The following is a 24,738-nucleotide window of genomic DNA, read 5'->3' on the forward strand; positions in this document are numbered from 1 at the left end:
CAAGCATGCATTACATAAACTGCTTAATTAACCCTGAAAGAATGGATTGTCTGAGCATTAACTGTCATTCATGATGGTATGAGAGCATAAATTATAATTTAATCTTAATTATGCATCTACTAGCCATCCTGGTAATCTCACATAGTTACAGACTGTGAGTATATAATGCCCAAAACATAAGTATTCACACACACAGCATAATACATTGCTGAATATAAAACAGACTTCACTCACTTGCTTAGATTCTTTTATTTTTCTTTGATAGGAAGAGAAGTTTATTATTTGCAATGTGCTAATTAGCAAAGCTCATATTTGCAAAGTTACGCTGTCTGGTCAGGAGAAAATACGTTATAACCTACAAGAACAATCTAAGCCATTTTCCTTAAAAAAATATTTTTAATGTGTATAAATGAAGGTGGTTGACGTGATTTTGAATCCAACAAAACTATGCAATACTAATTTTAAATTTTCTTTCTTAAAACATTTCTTTGTAATTGGTTAGAAAGACAATTAGATTTGCAAAAGGATATATCAGTTCCAGCATTATATACTTTTTAATGCTTAGCAGCACAGCTCACGTGAAAATATTATGTTCTATTCTCTTTCATTAAAAGTTAAGAACCTCATGCTCAAAAGCTGCTCATGTATCTAATAGTTCATGATACGACTATTCAAGAAAAATTCCTTTGAGGTCCATTTATTTTATACATGGACCACAAGCCAAATTACAGTTTTGTCTTTCCAAAATTATCTACTCATCCTTGCAGAAGTTTTCATTCTTACCTTTAGTTTTCGTCTTGCATTGAATTTCTTCAAGCAATCTACAGTCTCTTGTCTGTGCATCATAGAGGCAACAGTAGAACGTTGCTAAGGGAAGAAGAAAAGACTTATTTTAATGCACTCAGACAGACATCGAGCTTTTTATTTACTCTACAACATACATATTCTGACTCATGTGGTTCAAGGTTGAGTCTTCATTTTCTACCCTACGTGAATATTGCTTTTTGCAGGCTTCTACACATCTGGTAAATTTCCAAATCAACAAAAACCTCAAGATCTCTTTTTACCCAGTCTTTCCTATGTGTATTGTCCTGTTGAAATAAATCATTTTTTCACAGTTTCCTTAATAAGGACTAAGAAGAACACTAAATCTTAGAACTTGGGTTACACAGTATAAACATACTCAAAGTAATATACTAAATTATAGTTCCTGAGAATATGTTTTAAAACAAGAGGGTTGATTTTCTTTAACATTAGTGATATTAGGTGAGGTACAGAAGCAGGAAATATTTCAGAGAAAATTCAGCAGTACCTACATTTTCTCTGTAACCCAACTTAATTTGCATCACAATCTTACAGGCAAATAATGCAGCCTAGTGGAATGAATAAAGACTTGGCAACCAGCTGTACACCTCACTGTGACTTTCAAACTATCAGCTCAGACTGCCTGTAAAGTCAAAGCATAAAATACACTGAGAATTGGAAAGTGGTCCTGAATCCAGTAGCACAGTCTACCTCTGTTAAAAGTAAATTGACTTACAAAAAGTCCATTAGTTTCCTGCCTTTTAATTTCATGTTCATTGTAATGGTTATAGGAAAATGATGTAAAGCATTATGCAACTGAAAGTTACTTCCTTGTACATTGTTTTTCCTGCAGAATTTAAAATAACTTTCTCATTATGGCAGTGAACATATGCATCACAAATTCAAGGCAAAGAAGTTTGCTTCTACAAAATTTCTTATTCCAGGCTGAGACCTCAATGTACAAAACTATTGAGTGTATAAGTATAATCACAATTGTGCGCTCTACTACTTAAATAGCTGCAAAAGAAAATCATAAACAAGGACAAAAATTATCGTCTGAACACCTCTGCTGTATGCTGAAGTATACCATAAGTTGATTTGTCTATTAAATTACTTTGTTAAATGCGCAGAAAGTACTTACACAGATCCATGGATGCTTTAGTGCTTCTGATGCTGTGATACGTTTCGCTGGGTTGATAGTGAGCATTTTATTGATAAGGTCTTTTGCTTCAGGAGTCACTGTATCCCATTCTGGTGAGGGAAACTTAAGAAAAAATATGTACATGTATATTATCTTGCATGATCACTACACAATTTTACCTAAATATATTTATTGATATTAGTTCTGTAATATTACTGTCTAGTTCTAATGAAAAAAAATGTTTTTCCATAATTATAACAGATTGCATTAGCCAGATTTATAAGTAATGCTTTTGTCCTTTACTGTTTTGACTTCTTATTGATTTGGTTCAGACACAAAGTATTTATATATTTACAATAACACGATGCGAACTAACATCAGCACACAGATTAACAGACTCCAGTCAACTGAGAAGAATATGGCCATATTGAATCTAATGCAGTACTAATTTCATTATTAATAAAGACAAAAATATTAATCATTATTATTCAAACTCCTTGTTCACTTTCTTTCAACGTCAGTATTAATGCTAACTGTATATAGCGTATAAATTCATAACTCTAATTAGATTTACCAGCTCCCTGCTCAGCAAAATATTTACACATGTACTCAAACTGTCTGCCCAAATGGAAATGGAATGAAAAATATGTACATCTTAAAATACTTTTGTGAACAGACCTCAACCTTGAGCATTTTGTTTTCCAGCACTAAAAAATGTTTATTCTTAGCCATAGGAATTTGATACAATCTAGATGCAGTATTCACAAGTATTTACTATGTTATGTGCAACACAGATGTATAGTTTAGTCTCTGCACTTACTCATTTCTTGCCCTCTCAGCTGAAACCGTATTTCCCCACTGTCACCCTGTTTATTACTGTGTAATTCCTTGTTTGGTTGGAAGAAGACTAGACAGAGCCTAAGTTCATTTCCACTAAAAGGCATAACATATCTAGCATAACAATCACCTTTCAGTCATTACTCTCCAAGACTAGATTCAATTAAGAGCTTTTAAAAATTAGAAGGTTTAGTCTTTTCCTCTTCATCATTCACAAATGACTTAAAGATGAACACCAATGGCCTTCTGTCTGTTTAATTTAATATAAATGGATGATATTGCAAAATTCATAATGTCACCAAATCATCAGCTGATGCTTACCAACAGTCGTAATGCTTATTGTTGGAATACACATATAGTTAATGAAACTATTATTTTTGAGCAGCTCATATTTATGAGCTTTATTTAGAAGTGGGCGATACAAGAACATTTAGGAAGCTTAAGACTTCTTAGAAACAATTTAAAATAACTAATTAGTTGAAGTGATAAACCATAAGGAAAACAACAGGCCTTTAAGAGTTCAGAAATATTTATCAGAAGCACAGAGGTCTTAACAGGCTTGTCAGGATAACATAAACTTTTATGGTTTATACAAGGACCAGACAATGAAAGCTTGGAGCCCTAGGTAACGTGAAACTATTTTAGTGTAGGCATTCCCATCCTTATAATGTTCTTTTTACTAAAGTGACATTTACTATATTGAGTGGCTCATAACAATAGTCAGTACAAAAAAATAAAAATAAAATTTACAGAATGAATCTAGTTTCACTTTTCACTCTAGGAAGCTCCTACTTAAAGGAGCGATAATAAATAATTTAGAAGACAGAATATGGCACATACATCATAGGCACCAGCTTTGATCTGCTGGTAGAGTCTGTGCTGGTCTTCATCCCAGAAAGGAGGATATCCCACCAGGAGGATATACAGAATGACACCTGTAGAAATCATAGTAGTATTAAGTTATTTCAAAAAAAACCCACAACCAACCAAACAACAACAACAACAAAATAATTTTTCAGCTGGCAACCATGTAAGACAAACAGCTCAACAGGAGCATCCCAGCTCCTGAAAAACACTGCTGCAGATAAGAGTAAATGCGGGGTTCACAGAATAACCTCCAATAGAGTGTGGGTAAGAATGAATCTGACACAAAATCAGATCTGACACACTGAAAATATCTATTTAACTGGAGAAATAGATTTGCACTTTTCAGTGATGATTGATGTTCTATAAAAATGCCTCTTTTTAACCTCTGGTGTTATCAAGTATTGTACTGCTGTTTTAACTAATTCTGTTTTATTCTGTTTTAACTAATCTCACGCAAAGAAAATTTCAGTTTATCTCCATAAATATATGTTTGATAGGAAATTAAAAAGTCCACCTGCTAGTTCTACAGAGATGATTCACTATGACTAAAGAAAAATGCTTTCATAAATACAACCCAATAAGTGTGGGTAGAAGTAAAAGAAGGAAAGGTACCATTTGTTCTTAGGTAGGTAGCTATCCCTTTGCTGGTACCATAAATTACAATGTTTCAAGAACTGGATGATAAAGTAATTGGTCTGTACTCCATTTAACAAAAACTTTAGCTTCAGAGTTTAAAAATTGTAGTTAGAGTATCTTGGTCACATTGGTTTTTAGACCATATATATGAATTGTTATGCTTTGTAACTAGTTAGGCATTGTGTGATGCTAGTATTATAAAAATATGATAAAAATATGTTCTGCAGACATTGTAAAGAATGCAGTGATAACATATCTTCACAAACAATATCCAAAATTAAACGAAGCTGGTAGAATATCAAATACCTGATGATTTCATCTAACAATTAGTATCAATTTTTAACTAATACCTGTTTTCTGATGTTGAATACAAGGTATTCTAGATATCTTTTCTCCCTCAAAGTACTTTACAGTGCACTAAACGTCATCTTTCAGAATAATGCCTTACCACATGCCCACATATCCACAGGTTTTCCATAGGGATCTTTTCGTAAGACCTCTGGAGAAAGGTATCCTGGAGTGCCAGCAAAGCCTGTCATAAGGCGAGGGAAATACTCTCAAAAAACTGTATGTGCAACACAAAAAGCAAGCAATTTTCATGTCAGCCCACAACACACAGGACGTTCCCAAAACCCCCGGCACCAACCATTTAATTTTAAACTTTCCTTTCTACGGTGAATCACCTAGAAGGAACAATAATAGGAACAGTTATGCAGACCTGGCCCATTCCCTTTCTAACACCAGATCTGGTGCAGTGACCTGTCTACACTAGCACTCCAGACTCAACAGTGGTGTCAGAGGTCTTGTGACAGTGCAACACTGGAAGGCTTCCAGAGGGGCTTCAAGATAGCTGACAACATTTCCTTTGTGACTTGTCCGTTACTGTGAGCTGTAGCAAGACGTCCAGTAGTAAAGTGCAAATACATCTGCTTGGGGTCAAAGTCAAAAAAGTTAGTGGAGCAGGGGGAGTGTGGGAAACACTGAGTGATCCCCTTGGAGATACTAACTGAAAAACAGAAAATGCATGCCAGGCAGGCCCAAATCTGTGAGCACTGAGGTTTGCTTTTGTTTGTTTGTTTTTAATCACTAGTCTAATCTGGTCTATTTTAAACTAGCCCCAAACTATAAAAATTATGCCTTCAGGAGAGCACAACTTGCTATTGCTCAGCATGAAGACAACCAGCTTGGGTTTCAGCCTTCTTTTGGTGGTTGGGGGAACGGTTGGACTAGGTGATCTTGGAGGACTTTTCCAACCATAATGATTCTATGATTATGATTTTTCAACCATAATGATTTGCTGTTCCTATTTCACACAGCTTCTCTTAATAAGATGTTTCCATTGCAACACTCATTTCCTTGAAGTCATACCACTTGTGGAAACCTCCTTACAGAGGTTCAGGAAAGCATCTCTGAAGTCATCTAGCCTTTAAAATTTATTCGTTCTTCCTTCCTTTTTCATTGACAGCAGTGCTGTCTTCTCTTAACAGAAATAAAAAATGTAAGTGTAAATGTAGAGTTGGTAAAAAGTTGGTAAAAATTTAGAAGACCAGTAACATCCTGTACCATTTCTGTTAGTATATCTGCTCTTTCATTGCCTGAAATAAATGGCTGAAAATTCTTGAAAGGTATTTTGTGGCTTTAATGAGGGACCACATCTTATTTTTGAAATACCACATTGTATTCCTAAAAACTTGTGCTGAATGGAAGATAAGCCATGGAACTTATGAAAGACAGTGATAACATGTAAATTGGACAGCTACAGAGAAAGGAAGCCTTTGCCCTGCAGCTGGCAATCATTTTGGGGTGGGAGGAGGAAATGGAGGAACACATTCTGTGTATTCTACTGAGAATTTATCTAAAATATTTTTATGAAAAATATGCTTGTGTTTCTCAGTCTCCTGATATGAGAGCCATGAATTGTTAGAGTCCTATCATACAGGAAACATAGTTTAAGCTCCTTTGAGAAGCTAATAAATATATGCTCCAAGTAGCTTTCAAAAGAGTGGTTTCATATTTTTTCTTGGGTGTAGTGCTCTACATTAATATTATTGTATTAATTTAAGTTGTAAAATTGTGTTGACTTTCAACCTTACCATAGCTCCATAAACATGATTATACCTCACTTGAAACTAAACTTCATAGTGAAAATAAATATGCTACTTAGCTAACTTTGTCTCTCAACAAGGACACAGAATGGGTCTACACATATCAGAAAAAAACATGTCAGAAATAAATATGAGTGTGTTTTTTAGAAATCTATTGCTAATAGGAGTAATTTAGCTAAAAACAAATGAACAAACAAACAAAAAAAAAGAATGGAAAGCTGGAAACTTTTTGTGACTGTACAGTAACCTACAAAACACCGTATCACCATGTATTCCTATTGTCACACAATGTAAATAAGTATTTCAGAGGCCTAGGGTGCCTTGTGTTGTTTGGTGGTGCATGCACATATGAAATAGCATGTTACTCAACCTTAAATAGCTTACGGTCTCAAAACCCTCTTACACGAAGATTACACATATACTTAACTTCATAAATGGTGAGCATGTCTCAAGTCAAAGCTGCACTGAAAGTTAACTATAATCCCATGACATAAACTAAAATTAATATGGGGAGATGTATCTTAAACAACAGCAGAAGAGATTACTGCTCAAAGAGCTGTCCTATGCTTTCATCACCTTGCGAGAGTTATGGCCTCTTAGTGCCATTCATGCAACTATCAAAAAAAAAAAATCAGAGGAGCTGCTCAAATGAATGAAATGGTGTGTATTTCAGTCCTATCTACAAGGCTGGACTTAGTTTACTACAAGGTATAACTAGGACTAAATCTGACTACGAATGAGTAAACTGCAGCCATCCCACTGAGTGAGTTTGAGTGAGTCCCAGCGAGTCTGTCCCAGCGAGTGAGTGGAGCCTGTCAGACACCTTCCCATCACATTCAACACCTGGTGGGAGTGTGGGGAGTTTCAGCTAAACAGAGTAACAGTTCCTGCAAACAGGCAAGAAGCAGGTTTGCTTTATAACATGCAAACTGGGAAAATATCCCTGTAGTATCCAAACGCACAGTCCTATGGCTTGTTTCCTGCTGGTGCACATCCTTGGTTGAAGCAGAAAAGTAACCATCACATCAGAAGAATACAAGAAGAAAAAAGAGAGAGAAAAAAAAAAGAAAAAAAAAAAGAAAAAAAAAAAAGAAAAAAAAAAAGAAAAAAAAAAAGAAAAAGAAAAAGAAAAAAGGAGAGAAAGGAGAGAGAGAGAAATACTGATGCAGAGCTATAATTAGAATCAGAGCATGCCATGAGTCACTAAGTGCTGCAGAATCCACTGGAAAGCAGAAAAATATTCTGGAAGAAAGCAAGAGAAAGTTCAAAACACTGAACACATCATGTTTTTGCCTTGCTAAAGCAGTCATGAGAAGATGAAGGCAGGCACACAGACCATTATGGAAAACTTTTGTAGAGGAAGTTCCAAAACAGGTACAGAACCAACTCGTTTTATCAAATATTACAAATTTTAAAAGAGCCACATCACACTACTTCCTTCCATCATCTTGCTGCCAGCCTCTCTGTTCCTTACATATATGTGTTTAGAAGACAATTTGCTCACTCTCCTTTCTACCAAGTTCAGCATGGCAGTCTTCAGGATGCTACGAGTCTGCACTCCACAAGCAACGACTGACCAAAAAAATAAAGCGCAACATTTTACAGGGAGTTGCAGTCTCATGTGCGTTGTCTGCATCCATACAGACATACCATCTGGAGAAAATAGCCCTGAAGTCAAGTTCTATCTGCTGCTATCTGCTGCTTGAGCAGCTTCCTGCTTTCCTGATGTTTCTGTGATTTTAACACATCACTTGCATTTCGTTTTAGTTCTATTCAACTCCTTTTGCACTACTCTGTTTTGTTAATGTGCAAGAGCAATCTCCACCGTCTTTTCTGGATTATTGAAATCCATTTATATAAAGGCTGGGATTTAAAACAACAGGCTAGCTTATAAAGCTACCAACATATGCCCAATGGTACTGCCTGTGCACCCACACACAGATATATCCTAGATTTCAAACTCAATCTCTTAACACACCGCATGCACAAAATCCTTTGTGCTTTTATTCTAAGCTTTGCGAGCAAGCTCCCAAATGCTTTGTTCAATTTTAAGCTGCACTTCCTATCTGCTGTAAGTGAGAATATGTAGCTGCTACAAATGCATATATTTTTTCATTCCTTGGATTTACAATGACTTCTGACTTGTGCTCCATATCTGTTCAAAGGGGGTGGTATTTGAGACAGAAGCATTATATTTATGTGTCTTATTATTTAAAATGATCAGTATTATTTTTTTCCTACACTTTTCCTTTGGGCATCTGTTAACTGTAACAATCTGTAATACAAGTTTTTTTTTTAATCATTAACAAAAAAGAATATTTTAGTGGGACTAGAGAGAAATGCACCATCCCCCATCCTTTTTTCATACCCTGAAGTGAAGCATTGTACAGGACACTACTCCAGGTATCGATCCCAGAGATCTGGTTTACATGTGAGTTGCTATCTCCTGGAGGGCAGAAACCCTCCCTTTCCAATGTTTCGTGAGCTTATCTGAAGCGTGGAACTTGTACTCTTGGTGGCTGCATGCACACACAGTTTGTTTCCACATTCTGATACACCTTTGTGACCTTCACTACCAAGTAAGCGTGCTTTTGATCCATCCCAGATGAAGATAAAGTTTTCAAAGTCACCAAAATGGCTGAGAAACTCCAGTCTCAGCTTCAAAGTATCTTTTTAAGCTACAGGCAGAAAACCTTTTCCAGACTGCTGCACCAGGTTCCAAACACATTTAACCACCCTCTCGCCTCCTGGATTCATGGTCTCCATGATCTGCCATTTGAGATGCTTCTATATTAATTATTGAACATTCTTATAAGAAAGGTTATTTTTAACTTTGTGTGTCAAAGAACAGTTTCATGAACAGGAGGTCTGAAGGGGCAGTCACCTCTAGGACCACGATATAAACAGCTGGGGCAGATAAACTGGACTGTCACAGCACGATTTGGATGTGGATGATGGCTGACAGTTTCAGGTACTCACAAACCCCATGTGTGTTTCTTTTTTTCATTCAAGTCCTATTTCAAAATGCTTCATAATTTTTTCAATTATTTCCAACTGACAGACAGCTGTTCAGACAACATGTTTTGCTCACTGGGCAGCTGTATTAGCTTGCAGTGTTACTCATCAGTCAACAGAACAATAGACCATTCCAGAGGGATGCAAACTAGCCATCTCCTTTCCCAGCCTCGACACCTGAAGTTCCTTCACTTATAAATATATATATATATGAATATATAGAGAGCGAGATATGAAGATATGAAAAAGAAAGTTAAGAAGAAGGGACTTTTGTATACCTATGTCTTAGTCAACTTACAAGCAGACAATAGCTGGGACAAGCCTATAGTCAGGAAACCTAAGTTTCAGGGTCAATGAATATCAAAAGCACTTAGATTACATTCAAAAGAGCCGTTTGTAAAGAAACATATATTCACTAGAAGCATGAATAATAATAAAAAAAAATTTCCTCTGCATCCTATCCCTTACAACGTACTGCTGTGCTTGCAAAATCTCTAGTATGAACATAGCCGTGCCAACAGAAGATACTTCCGCCAATTTATTTTGTGTCATTTAGGAGAGTGAATTAGCTTTGCCAATGAAGAAGAGGTTACGAAGCAGTGCTTCTTCTTGTCTAAGTGAGCTCTTAGATTTGGACATGTAGCTATGGGCCACTTTTGTAGTTTGTTTTTGTTTTTTAACATATGAGGTCTGCTGCCAAGCTCTGATTTGCTGAGAATTATAGGTAATGTACTTCCTGGAGAAAAAGATCTAAAGTTTAGCCGTCTGATTGAACTATGAACAAAATACCCCTCTTTTAAAGCTACAAATCAAGTAGTCCCACAGCTACAGACTTTACACTAGACTGAGAACTGGGAGGTTTGGAAGGTTGAATGGCAACACTGCATAAATGGTAAGAAATAAAACATATTTACTTACCAAACCAAGCCTGTTGTTCTCCTTGGACTTCTATAGCCAACCCAAAGTCTGCCAGTTTTACTGCTGCTCCCTTGGATTTGCTAGCTAAAAGTAAGTTCTCAGGCTTTATTCAGAAAGAGAAAAAAATAGAGATGAAAAGATGAGTAAACGTATTTTAAACAGTTTTTCCCTTTTGGCTTTAGTTAAGGTAGTCTGGAAAAGAACAAATACTTAAAGCAGTGGAAAATGAAAAAAACACCATGCATTTTCTCCATAGAATTACAAAAATTGTGCTTTCCATTCTTAATGGGAAGAACCACCAGGCCTGTAAACAGCCTTCATGACCCCATATGTCAGCAAGACAAATGGGCACATCTATCAAAGAACTACATAGGCCAGAATGGCCATATGACATTGTGATACCTTTTTCTTTAATAGGACAATTCGGAGAGTCCTAACAGCACACTACTGGAAAAACACTGCTGAAATCCCCCAAAGACACATATTCTTTTGATTAGTAGTCTGACCTACGCAGTTAGCAGGATCAGGCATCTACAGCTGTGGACCATAAATATGCTTTGCATGACAGCATAGCAATAGCAGCCATATTTTCATATTTGTATTTAGCGGGCAGGTGTATTTGCAGTGCAAATCTTTCTGCAAAAACATCACGCCCACATTTGTGCTTGCAGAGAACCTACCACAAATAACAATACAAGACTGCATAAGTTCCCACTTTGCTTTTTTAGAGTACATGGCAACATCTGAAATCAAATGCTACAGTATACCTACAGAATCAAAAGTAAAGGATTTGAACATTAACAATGGTGTTCATTCTAGTGTTCACAATGTATCCTTTTAACCTCATTTAGCGAATACATCAAATTTGAATCGTCCAAAGACAACTTTATTCTATGAAGCCTTATTTTTTAAACCTACAAAATACTGTAGAATGCAACAGATGATTTCAGAAAATTGACCTTATAATATTTTCTTGACTTTTTTTTTTCCTATATTCAACATATTTAAAAAAGGTTTTGTTATACATTTATCAAGACCTTTCGTTCGTATTGCGACTTTTCCAGAAGCAGTTTTTGTAGTGCTCTATCACAAGGGAATTCACTATATCCACTCTGGCATTGGGGAACCAATCTTGCAAATTCTTAAGTATATATTTCATTTTAAGCCCAGCAGCAATCATATATGCTTCCAAGGGACTATTTATGTGATTACAGTCAATCCCATGCAGGTATTGATCTTGGGAACAAGTAAGATTATAAGCTTCTTTGAGGAAAGGCTATCTTTAATACATCTGTGTCAAATATGCTTGAGTGTAATCAAGACCTCAACCACTGTGACACGTCTATTAATTAACAACAAACTGGCCTTGACAAAAATATTTAGTTTACAGGTGCTTTTTTTCCCTTCCACTGAACTGTAAAGGAACATTTTTCATTTACAAACACCATCTCTCACTCAGCCCACAGTTGCTATATCACAGAAAAAGATCACATTAAAACCCTCTCATCAACGATTACATGATTAATCTCCCATTTCCAAAATTTTCAAAACCAAGACTAAGGTTTCTGGGAATCAAATATGATCTTTATATTCATTTCAATTATCAGTAACCACTTCAGGGACATTACCTAACCAGAGACTGACCAAATAGCTCAGGACTTTTCTCTAGGTTTATCAATACTGATTTAAGCAATTTCACATTGCTTGCTGGTTCATCACACTAACTTCAACATGTAGCCACATATGTTCTTACATGTTTTCTACTGGGGTGAGAGAAGTTTACAGTAATTATTTCCTGGAATGCACTACTTATGTAAACCTCTTACAACAATGGATGATCTTATTTGTTGTGACCTTCAGCAATCCAACAGCAGCGAAATGCCTCACCCTCTTGGTTGAAAAAGAACTACTGCTCTACCAAGCACTTAGCAACATGATTCCATCCAAAATAGTAGTTTTGTGTTTTCTGTTGCTGTTTTTCTTTTTTTTTTTTCCTTTTTTTTTTTTAATTCCACTACACATCTTTAATCTGCCAAAGTGCTCTAGAGAAACACCACCATCAGAGATGAATATGTTTCAACAGAAGATGAAGCAGATTTACTGATTTTTTCCTAAGCCAAAGACAACAGCCTTTTGGACAGTGTTGTGTGGACTGTGCCCTTAAACAACACGCAGCTGTCACTTCTGGAAAACAAAAGGCATACCAGATAATCATCATGCATGAACTTAGAATGACTGCAATTACTTGGAAAACATTAATAGCCCAGTCCGGGACGCTGAGGACTCTACTTTGGATTCAATAGTGTCACTTCGTACTATCGGGAGACCTGCTGCAGTCAAGCATGTAGAATGGCAGCGTTAACTATTGAAATTACTTGCAAATAAATTAACGTGATTTACACTTTGTTTTTCCAAACATCTTTGTTCTTAGAGATCAAGTAATATGCCCCTGCATATTCTTCTCTACAATAAAATTAGAGGTTTTGTTTTTGTTTTTAAATTTAACTTCCATGGGGAATGCAAGAGGGTCGCAAGCATAGAGTTTAAAAAAGCAGCCATGCTGCTGGTTGCCAAGAGCTGAAATTCCTACACAGAAGTGCACTTCTACCATCTGTTAAAGACAGGCTGCCACTAACAGGTCAGTTTTTTCTGGATCTAGGATCTGCCACCATTCTGACTTGCACAAGGATTTCGAGAAGAGCAACAACACACAGTTTTGCAGGTCATAAGAGGTTGCAAAAGCTCCCATTTGCTACTAAATTACACTTAAAGGTCGGTTAAATAAAAGCAGATTGTTCAACTGTTCAAATCTCCTCCTCTCATTGCCCGCCCACATCCCCAAACATGCCATCAAATTGTGGTCTGCATTACTCGAAAAAAAAATCCAGAGTTTTGCAGTTAAAAGATCCATGCCAGGCCATAACCATCTTTTGCATATTGTAGTTCTGCTCTTGGGCCTTTGCATCTTCTTTTCTGTACAGAATTCTGCTGCAATTTTACCACAGTCTTTCATTTCACTCTTCTTTTATTTTCCTTTTGCCAGAAAGTAGTAAGTGAAGAAGGATGGTTTTGTGTTTCCTGAAGTTTTCACTTTCAGAAATGCAACTGGGTACTACAGTTTGGCAGAAACAGTTTTTCTCACACTGTTTCCAATTCATCCTGGATTTGCCAGAATAAGGAATCCACACATGGTTTGGAGCAGGCAGCAGCTGCATTTAATACATTTCCAAAGAAAAAGTTATTTTTTGTGAATGTATAAAACATACTAGAAAGCACTCCTTATTGTGTAGCCTGAAAGTCAGTTTACAAGGCTACAATCAAGTTTTTTTTTTTTTTTTATTCCTTTTCATGCTGAAAGCATAATGCTGCATGTGCAATGAGGACAGGAAACCCTCAGAGCAGCTGGACAAATCTGACATCCTTTCATTTAGACTTGGTACGTGTTATCCAGCTCCCTGCCATGCAAGAGTTACAGACTGGTCAGAGATTCGTCATTCTCTTTTTGTACAACCGTGACCTGGGGAAATCCAGAATTGCAAAACGGGTTGAAGATTTTGTCTGTCTCTCTAGAATACATCACGCTCTCTAAGCTGTCCAAGTGTAACCCTTTATGATCATACATGACACATACTTTTATTATTTCAAACAATGACTGTGACAGATATTTTTTTGGGAGTGAAGGAGGGCAAGAAAGAAGACAGCATTCTGATTCCAAAAATTAATACTAACCACCAGAAAACTCCTGTCCTGAAAGGAAATTCCTGCTCCCTATAACTCATTCTGGAAGAAAAGTAAAGAGACAGAAGCTGTGCCAGAAAGAATTAGCGTGTGTTTCACTGCCTTAGCTCTCAAGCCATTTTTCTTCTGCCTTTCTAAAGGATCTGGTATTTCAGATAGTGCATTTCCATTTGCTTTCAGAAGAAAGTCTTCTTTTACTTGAGATCTTGAAGGCCAAGTGCCCAAAGTCCTCTCCCTTATCCATGAGGCTAGTTTACTAATAGCTTTGAGAGACAAACTTGCCTCTCTGAGCTTCCCAGTAAAAGAAAAGGATGTTTAACTGTTTCTTTGCATGCCAGCATGCTTCTAACACAGGAGGCAAGAGTACACAGCTAAGAAAGAGGCGATGCTGTTCTCGGCACAGCAGCCTTCTGTCTGAGGACAGATGCTCTTCTCAGCACAGGAGCTTTCTACTTGACTTGTCGGGACCATCACTGTGAGAGTGCTGTAGAATTTCCATCTTTCTGAACACGTTTGACAGCCCAGTCATCCGGAGGAGAGCGAGGTCTTGTGACAGCAGTCTTGCAGCAGCAGGCCTTTCCGCAGTGAAACATGTGATGTGCAAACACCAGCACGTGTCCCAGGAGCACTCCAACCATGTTGATGAGAGAGTTAAAGTTCCCCCTTCCATACCCTGCCCCAAAATCTCTGGATGACAGACAGGAATGTATTCAGCGAATACACCAAAGGCATGGAAAGTGACTACTGTTTCCCCTGGTCCTGACAACAGATGACGGCAGACTCAGACAGCTGAGCTTCACAGCCCAGATCCGGACAGCGAGGTATCGGTAAGCCTTTAGCAGGGTTTCTCCTGCAAACGCTAGAGGCTCGTTCTCGCTCGGAGGTGAAGCGAACCAATAAACGAAAGACAACAAAAGCAAAAAGAAAGGGCAGGAGCACCGTTTACACGTCCGCCGATCGCGGCTGCTCGTGAGCGTTTGCTGCTCTCCGCTGAGGCACGGCGGAGCGCCGCCGGGGCGGGGACAGGCGGAGCCCCCGGCTGGGGAGGGCTCGGCGGGGCAGCAGCACTCACCTTGAGGTCGCGATGGACTACGCCCATCTGATGGCAGTGGAGCACAGCCTCCAGGATCTGCTGAATGCAATGACTGCATGCAAACACCAGGGGCGCGTGTTAGTTCCAAGCGTGCACTCGCCGCCCGCACGCCCGCAGCCGGGCGCCGGCACGGAGGCGGCGGGGCCGGGGCCGGGGCCGGGGCCGGGGCCGGGGCCGGGGCCGGGGCCGGGGCCGGGGCCGGGGCCGGGGCCGGGGCCGGGGCCGGGGCCGGGGCCGGGGCCGGGGCCGGGGCCGGGGCCGGGGCCGGGGCCGGGGCCGGGGCCGGGGCCGGGGCCGGGGCCGGGGCCGGGGCCGGGCGGGGGGCGCCGCTTTCCCCCCGCCGCGCCGCTGCCCCCCGCCCTGCCCCGCCGCGCCCCGCCGCCCCTCAGAGCACGACGGCCTCAGGCACCCTGCCGGCCCCGGGGACCTGCCTCGGTTGTCTTGCTCTGACCTCGTTTTTATTTATATTATTATTATTATTATTTTTTTTTTTATTTTGAATAAAAAGGACCATTTTAAAGGAAAGTCTTCGGCAAAGCTTACAAATTCGGCCAATCGAAATCTGTCGAGGTCGCATTACAGATTTGATATCTTTACTTGTTCTGCCTCCGCTTTCTGCGAGCTCTCTCGGAGGCATCAGGAACTGTAGCGGCCACTGAGGTAAAAAACCATCGGAAGCGAGGTGTTTTGGGTAAATTATTAACTTCTCACGGTCCAATTTAGTCAGCAATTAGCATCACTTGCCTGAGGGTTCGTCATACTCTAATGCAGCAGTGTGCGACCGGCTGTTGTGCTACTGCAACCCAGGGCTCAGAACAGAAGTGGTGTGTAAATCTGCAAGCTGACATACATCACAGCCAAAGTTCACCTCCATGTGCGTGCACAGCGATACACGGACACCCTTAATAAAATACCAGACGTGTTCGACAGCATGGGATAAATCCAGAGCCGTGGAAAAGAGACAGCGTTTTGGCAACCATTCCCCCTTTTGCCATGATGTATATTAGGCCTGTAGACTTGCAAACTGGAAAGAGGCATCATGCATTAATTATTTGTTCATCTAGCTGTTTGGAGGGTGAGCAGGATAGGCAAGGGAACAGCGCACACAACCCGCCCTCTGCCCCTACCCAGCAGAAAAACAACCACAAAACTCTTATCCAATTGATGGGCACCAGATACTGACCTTCAGGTCTCTGTGAACTATGCCATTTAGATGACAATGATTAACACTTTCTAGAATCTGCTGTATACAATGACTGCAAAGATACAAGGGCAGAATGGAAGGGAGAACATTTTAAAGGCACATAATCACATCAAATACAAAATAAACAAAACTTAAAAAAATTATAAAGAACAAAAACAATTGTACATCTCCTGACAAGTCCTGATTGCACGTTGGACTGGAACAAAACAGTGTTAAAAACTGAGTTATTTCCAGCTCTAACACAGCCAAAAATTAAAATAAAAAATCACAAACCAGAAAAAAAAAAAAAAATGACATTTAAACATGGACATAAGACACCTATTAAACAGAATCATTAGACTGGATTTTCATTCAGCAGTATGGAAGCTTTTTCTAGCTTCCAAAAACTGCGATAGAAAAAATAAACTGGAGACAATAAATTATTTGGTGATATCTCATATTTTTTTGAACATTTTTACAATGAAGTTAACATTACAAGTGCTGAAACAAGAAAATGTTCAAAAGTGAAATGATATACAGAAAACAGATGAAAAAAATCAAAAGTTAAGGAAAAGCAAAACATTTACCATTGTGAATCTAATGGTTTCTTAAAAATTATTAGCAGAATAAAGCCAAGTTATTCAAAAAGGTGGCATGCAATTTCAGTTAAAGTACTGTTGAGCAATAGTTTAATAAAGAGTCACACATGGAATGGAAATCCACATCAAAAATGGAGACAAATGCTTTCTTTTGGCTCTTTAAATAATTGAATTAGCACCTATTTTTCCATGCCCAGGTTTGCAAGTTTTGACCAGTGTACCATGCCAAAAGAATATTTATCTTTTATAGCACTGGAACTTTTTCAGATGTTTTTCGGCACCACAAGAGCTTATAAATGCATTTGGATTTCTTTTTAAAGATATCCTTGTGGCAGAAGTCAGTGATATATAGTGAAGTAATATATAGTAGTCATGGGCCAAGGATTTGATTCTGCTCATCCAAAATGTTTTGGCCATGGAATTGAGAAGGAATGGTGATAAATCAGTAACTGGAGCCCAAACCTGAAAACCGTTTCTTATGCCAGTAGTTCACAACTCACCAACTAGCTGCTCATGTGAGTAAAGACTACTTGCATGAGTAAGGGCTTGCAGGAGCAGACCAGTATTAAAATCCTAGGATATGCATCTTTAAAGTCCATTAACTATTTCTAAAGGGATACATACAATCACACATATACAGACATGTATGCACTATATATATAGAGATATATGTATACACACACATCTGTATATATATAAATATATAAAAATAGAGATGCATAATAACTAGAAATTTCACTTATTTGGTCAAGTTCTATTGAATATATACATGCATATATATATCATATATTCATAGTATATATATGCACAGCAACTTCCAATATGCAATAACACTAAAACAGAAAAAAAAATGCACTTTTTGCTTTTAAATCACAATAATCTTAAAACACAATGACACCATATGGCCTTTGGCATCAATACTAGGCAAAAATCCCTGCGTTTTTTTTTTTTTTTTTAAACATAGCTCGTCTCCTTCCACCTCACCTAAACTACTGATCTTGTTTGCTCTTCTACAGCATGTTTTGCCATGTGTTATTCTACAGTTAAATGCTTACAGAAATGACATTCCTACTATTCCACCAGAAATTAGTTAGAGTAATAAATAGTGGAAGCTTCCTAATATTTAGATTAACTTCTTTGTTCATTATTATTTTACCAGCGTTGTTAGGGACACTTAATGCTTTCCAGTCATCTGCCAATTAATTCCAAATATAAAGAAATAACTGAAAATTATACATGCTAAATGTGTATCAATAATGGTGTGTGACTATGAATGTACAAAAACATGACGAATTCTTTAAATTTACTCTGAGATAAAGTTTCTCTGAAGAATGTACTGGTAGGAAAGCAACTGACCACAATGTTTAAGACTTATTATTGTATGAAGGCAAACAGATTCTGAGATGGAAAAATGCCCCTGATATTTTATGCCAGCATGCAAATTATGATAATCTTCAATTTATTCTTCAAGTTTTTCAACAAGCACTTGCAGCAAATTACTAGAGATTTCAAATTTGAGCTCAGACTATGAGCTGCACAGTATAATTGCTTATTGATGAAACACAACAAAAAATGTTTAATTATGAAGAGGAAATTAGTACTTCTGGACCCAGAACAAAAATGGTATTTAATGTAAAATTTCTTTCAGGACCAATATATATTTCACATTTTGATCAGTAAATACAAGAGTCCCTAGATAAGATTGCTGCAATTATATGTCCAGTTTGCAGAGAGGAAAACTGGATAGAGTTTTTAATCAACATCAGTAGTTTCCACAGATTTATCAAATTTAGATCCAATTTCAGCTTCTTCAGATCTGCAGACATCAAGACGTCATAGAGTTTATCTCCACACAGTTTTGAGCTCAAAACCCCAAACTGTGCCTCTTTCAAAGACTAAGAGAACTCAAGGAGAAATCCAAGACTCTTATAGACTGCTAATCTAACTGATGCCAAACACCAAGAGATATTTAAGTACCTATACTGGAATTATTAAAGGCAACATCAGAAAAATAAATGACTTACCTGGCATCTGCTTCACTGTAATATTCTCTTGCAACTATATCTTCAAACAATTCACCTCCAGTGACTCTGTTAGAAAAAGCGAGATGGGAAAGGAGATTTCAGAACTGAAAATGCGCAACTTAAAGGCAGCTTGACAGGGAGAAGTCAGAAAAGAATAACTGAAATATTTGTACAGAAATGAAAGAGGTCTTGACCAGCATGGTGAAGGAACTAAAGCAGTAGGTTTGTCAATTCAAATTATTATATGAATAAAAAGTAGGCAGTGGAAGAGCAATCATAACTGGAAAATAACAGCAAAGTGCAGCAGCTTATTTGGCAGGATGACATACATCAGCTAAGGATGTCAAGAGTACATAGTACAACTACACAAATAAACAGGAACTGACCAGCAAGGAAAACTGTGGCTGAAGTTCAGAACAGTTCAGGACAATTTGAGGATTGCAACATAAATTAGACATAAAAGGAGAATGCACTAGTGCTAAAAAAAGGAAAAGGCTCTTTAAAGGGTAAGTCAGAACACAACAGAGGTATACCCATGTGCCAGATTGGTTTGCTTTCTATGCTTTTACTAGAAGGAGTATTACTGAGTTGGAGGAACCTTATCAGTAGAAGAGATGTACCTTAATCAGCTAAATGGCAGATTTTTTTCCCCTAAAATATTTTCAGTTATCGAAGAATGCAGGAATACTTTAGTGAAATTGCCACTTAGAGTAAATTAAGAGGCATTAACAGCACAAAGGAATAAGTGCACAAGCCAGAGGATAAAGTAACAGAAACAACAGAGTGTGCTTGCATACTTAGGATCTCACAGTATAACCAATAGTTTGATAGTAGGAAGTAGCTAAAAATTTAAAAAAAAAAACAACTGTGTTGTTATAATCAAAAGATGACAGTCCATAATGAATCACCAGCAGGATACTGCCACAGTCTTGGACTGCATTTGACAGCAATGTCATTACATACAGCTGTAAAACCTCTCCTTGTATATTGTACACAATTCTGGTCACTTGTGTTCAAAATGGGGATTGAAACAGCCATAATGAGGAGAAAACTGCTACCTGGCTATCCATTCACTTACTCATCTTACCTTCTTGCAGAAGCAAAGTCAGTTTAGCTTAGCAAAACAGTATTTAAGGGGGCTAAAAATAAATACTAAAGACAAAAATCACAAACCATGTTCTCCATAGAGGAGAGTTTTAGGGGGAAATACTGATACAATAATAAATGAACATACAGCATCTGTGTATAAATATATGCTTAAAATCAGGAGAGGGTTTGTAACAATTATAAAACTGGTGTAAGGAAGACATTTTTAGTAAAGTAACAGAGACAGATGCTCAATTTTAAGATGAAGATCTATGAGCTTCTAAATAAAATCATGTCTAAAAGAACACAAAACAAAACAACAAAAAACTTTGTTTGCCTGTGTCAACAAGAGAATGAACTCAAAGAAACAAGAGGATCTTCCTAGTAGTATATTCTAACATTTCTCTTTTATGGAACTCACTGGTATATTTTCATAGTTAAATTAAAATCTTCATATATTTAAAGCATTGTGCTGAACTGTTGAGAACTGATACAAAGCTTGAAAATGCACACAATGTGGAGTACCCCTGGGAACAGCCTAAACAGAGCACTTCCAAACATAATGCATGAGTCAGCCTGATTCCTGCTTTCCAAAACCTTGATCTGATCCTACTGATATGCCAACATCAGTAACTCCTAGATTGGGGAATCAATGGTCATATTTCATTACTGTTTATGAAGGTAGTGAGCTTTCATATTACACAGTATAATCCCAATGAAGTCCCAAAGTTAAAAGCTGGAGTAGGTTATGAGATGCTTAAATATTAAGATGCTTAAAAATCTATACTATAGTGAATATCTGTACTGAATACAATTAAGTTTAATAGAATTAGGAAATTAAAAATGAGGATACTTGGAATCTTCAAAACCAAAGCATTCATTTCTAATTCACTATACTGACAACAATTCCTCATAGATCTCAGTTATTCAGTCACTTAGATGATGACAGAAATGATCTGCTCAACCAGTAACACAACCCCTTTCTGCTTTGAGAAAACCAGTTAATTTGTGTGTGTGTGTGTGTGTTTAATTTGTGTGTATTTCCATTTACATGTACATTTGTGCTATATCATCCTTTTTCTGAGTTCATAACTTACTGACTTTGGAAAATAACTACTTTCAGGTAACAACACTATTTTGTGCAAAAGTCTGCAATAAAATCTGTAGGAGGTAAAATAGCAGGTTGCCTAATTCATACTTTCTCTCTCTTTGCCTTCTACCTTCCAGAAACTCACTTAGATTGCTGTAACACAAAATGCTTAATTGACACGTATTTTGACATTCTTTGATACCTCTTTTTTGCATGCATGTTTTCTACTACAGTTCTGGTAAAGGGGATTAATTCTTATTTTGTTTTGTATGAAAAAGCAAAGCATCCTTTGATCTTATTCTTCCCTAAAACACTCATTTTTGATCCAAGCCAAGAAAAACCTTTTGTCATCAAAGTGCATTTCAGTGGGAGAGAACACCAAACTGATGCATGTTCTTCTCAAGGAAAGAAAAAAATAAAAAAAATGCACTCTTAGTTGCTGACACTAAACATTTGCTTAGCATTGCTAACCACTGTTAAAAGATGAAAAAATAAAAACAAGAACAGAGCAGATGAATTTCACTGAGAAGCAAACAAGTATTCAGTAATTCCAATGCTGTCACTCTGAAGGATACATTAGGAATAATTCTTAGAAGACAGATAACGTAAAGGAGGCTGTAACAAAGGCAGGTAGTGCAGGGGACTAAGAGAAGTCATAACACTTGTGTATCTTCTGAGCCTCTGCCTGAGAAATTTGTCACAGCAGTGTTAGCAACCTTTGCTCGCTGAACGTGAGCAAGCAACTTGCCCATGCAGCAAAAAAAAAGGTCAACTGTGTCCCAGTACAGGACAGCCAGCAGGCTGGGGGAAATGATTCTTCCCTTCCACTGGGCACTCATGAGACCACACAGGTCTGCCCTTCTGCCCTTTCCAATACTGACGTTCAGAATTGAGTCTAATGGAGAGCAACCGAGGCGGTTAGAGTTGTAGCACATGATGCTCAGGGAGAGGCTGAGAGAACTGGGTTTATTCACCACTAAAATGGGAAGGCTCGGGAGAGATCTCGCTGCTGTCCACAACTCCCTAATGAGCAGGCACACAGAGACAGCATGAAAGGCAACAGACAAACTGGAACAACAGAAATGCTAAATAGGTACAGCCAACCCCAAAGGTGTTCCAGCCTCAACAAATCCCCGAGCAACCTGATTCAGTTGGACCTGGTTCAAGAAGGGGGTTAGACCAGATAGCCTCAAGGGATCCTTACCAACCTATGTTATTTACTAATTTTATAAATAAGGAACAGAGCCAATACCAGTAACTTTATTTTTATTCTCCATACTTTAATACCAAAGTGGTTTCAAAGCATTCTACTCATTATTAGCCATCTTTTTGCTAGGCTGATTTTTTCCCTCTATCCACAGTTCTGGAACATGATGACTAGGGAATGATCTGAGATAGCTAGCATGAATACAAATCCACAAATATGAGATCCTTAGTTATGAGGATTTCGTTGCTTAGTGAAGGGCATCAACCAAATCAAGGAATCATGTACTCTTCGGTGAATGCATGGCTCAGAGGCACTGCTCTGTGACCAGCAGGGGCATTGAATTGCCTTATGGGGAGAGGTGTGCTGAAATCAGAACTTTTGGGGGTGTTGCTGATCAGCAGAAATACTTAGGCTGATCTCTGAAATTAAAGTAAATCCTATTATATATATTATAGCCTTTTGTAATTTATCAGTTGACTGCTGCTTCAGTTAAACATTTTCTTTTCTAAGCTAAAATAACAAAAAACTGACATATTGTACCATTCAGGGGAAAAAAAAAAATAAAAAAAAAAAAATCACACATAGATTCTAGTCTATGTCCTTAAATCAGAAGCCAACTCCCAGTACAGTCAGATCTTCTAATGTATCCAGGCCGTACACAACAGAAATGAAGAATGTAAACCAGAAGGTTGAAACAATCAAACCAAACCAACCAAATAAAAACCAAGCGGTTTTGGTCCTGCGCTAACTAGCAAGCTACAGGAACAGCTGCCAAGCTACTTTCTCCCCACAAGATTAAAAGAGGAAGTATATGGATCCCAGTGCCCTTCCGATACAGATATATTGCTGACTTCAGTGAGCTCCTAGCTCATGATGGGACATTTCAGGATACGGGCTCTAGTGACTTTCAGGGTACAAATTAAAAGCCACGGGCTCTCACTAATTATTCTTGTTCTTGTGTAATTTTCTTGAAAAGCATGCTAAAAAAGCAGCAAATAAAGCACATGGGGTTGTTTAAACAAAAGAATTACAAACCCCATGTAGAAATAACAAGCCTCTCCAGGAATATCTTTCAGAAAAGCCACAGAGAGGCAAGCAGAAGGATTCCACGTACAAGGGATGTTATTTCTCTTTAATTTACAAAGAGGTATATTAAAACACAGACTTTTTGACATCATTTTCTACAATCAATTAAAAAAACACTACTGTGCTTAGAATATTAAATGCCACTTTTTTTGTTGGAAACATTCATAACAATATATACAAAAATATTTATTTCATATACTATATTCAATTTGTAAAGAAATTTTTTGAATACGAGAAAATGAAAACCCAAATTAGCAAAGCTAGCTTAAAAAAAAGCCTCTGCTGATGATCACATTAACCTTCTTTCCTCTTGGCTTACATCTCATATTTCTTAAACAGCATAATGAAGGTGGGAGGAAACAGTCCTACAAAAATGACAGTGTTAATATATTTTTTTACATTTATTTCTGACCTTTCTCCTCCTGAAAAGGACACAAAGGTTCAGACACTTACTGTAGGCAGATTGTTCTGCAACTAGGCTTTTTTGGGTATTTTTTTTTTTCCTTATACACACTACAGTCCCTCCACTTGGAATTCAGCAGCGATGCCAGGATTCTAAATGTACCAATTGTTGCATGTCAATAAGTGCATTAAAATGGGAGACACTGAGCAAAGAGAATCTCATGGACTTGCACAAGAGTCTTCAAGGGCTACAGCTGTTTCCATTCAGATACAGCAATTAATACTGACAGAATTGATTGAATTTGAACTCACATAACATCATTAATACTGAAAACAACCTCACATGTGCTTAGCAACTGAAACAGGTTGATGAAGAGATGAAAATCTTAACTACAGTTGCTTTAATCAGTAAGGGGAGAGGAATTAGAAACTTACGGAGTTCATTGCCAGTCTTACTATGCACACCTCATTATTCAGAAATCACTGTGTCTTGTGGGAGAAACATAACAGGCACGAGTCCTTTGCTTGTGCGAAGTATTGCAGCAGGCTTGTTTATTTTTATTTTTTTTGAAGTAGGGAAGATCATGTCAGTAGATCAGTAAGATGACTCTCTTCCTTGGCAGTGACACCAAGGAGACACTGATAATCACTGCTTTGCCTAGTAAAGTACAAAATAACCCCCATGCTCCAGAACTAACTGGCCATTTACATATTTCAATTGTATGTCAATGGCCAGTGAGTCAGCAACTGAAGCATAATTACATATATATGGCATGTCAGCTTCAGTGTAGATAATTCTCCCATATTCAGTGCTTCTTACAGGAACACCTCTGTAAAATAAACACTCCTTCTAGCAGGAAGCACTTCATTCAATGTTAAATGTCCAAATTCCAAGTGGAATTTAAGA

The 24,738-nt window shown here is 37.8% G+C and overlaps 1 protein-coding gene across 25 annotated transcripts in view; it reads right to left on the reverse strand.

Moving 5' to 3' along the window:
• The window catches only part of CAMK2D (calcium/calmodulin dependent protein kinase II delta), a gene marked incomplete at its 3' end in the record, with an annotated part of 169,653 nt that overhangs the window by 42,052 nt on the left and 102,863 nt on the right, over positions 1 to 24,738 (reverse strand). For 15 of the 25 annotated variants that reach the window (XM_084517582.1, XM_084517586.1, XM_084517566.1 and 12 more), the window contains exons 5-11: positions 18,961 to 19,026; positions 16,338 to 16,410; positions 10,324 to 10,426; positions 4,734 to 4,817; positions 3,623 to 3,717; positions 1,946 to 2,068; positions 784 to 867 (exon numbers count right to left, since the gene is read on the reverse strand). In XM_084517582.1, the coding sequence (XP_084373708.1) occupies positions 784 to 867; positions 1,946 to 2,068; positions 3,623 to 3,717; positions 4,734 to 4,817; positions 10,324 to 10,426; positions 16,338 to 16,410; positions 18,961 to 19,026 (628 nt within the window). Of the gene's footprint in view, positions 1 to 783; positions 868 to 1,945; positions 2,069 to 3,622; positions 3,718 to 4,733; positions 4,818 to 10,323; positions 10,427 to 15,133; positions 15,207 to 16,337; positions 16,411 to 18,960; positions 19,027 to 24,738 lie in introns of all 25 variants that reach the window. The other 10 variants (XM_084517583.1, XM_084517574.1, XM_084517570.1 and 7 more) reach the window with 1 other exon arrangement.

The sequence above is a fragment of the Aythya ferina genome (genome assembly GCF_964211825.1).
Source record: "Aythya ferina genome assembly, chromosome: 4".
NCBI lineage: Eukaryota > Metazoa > Chordata > Aves > Anseriformes > Anatidae > Aythya > Aythya ferina.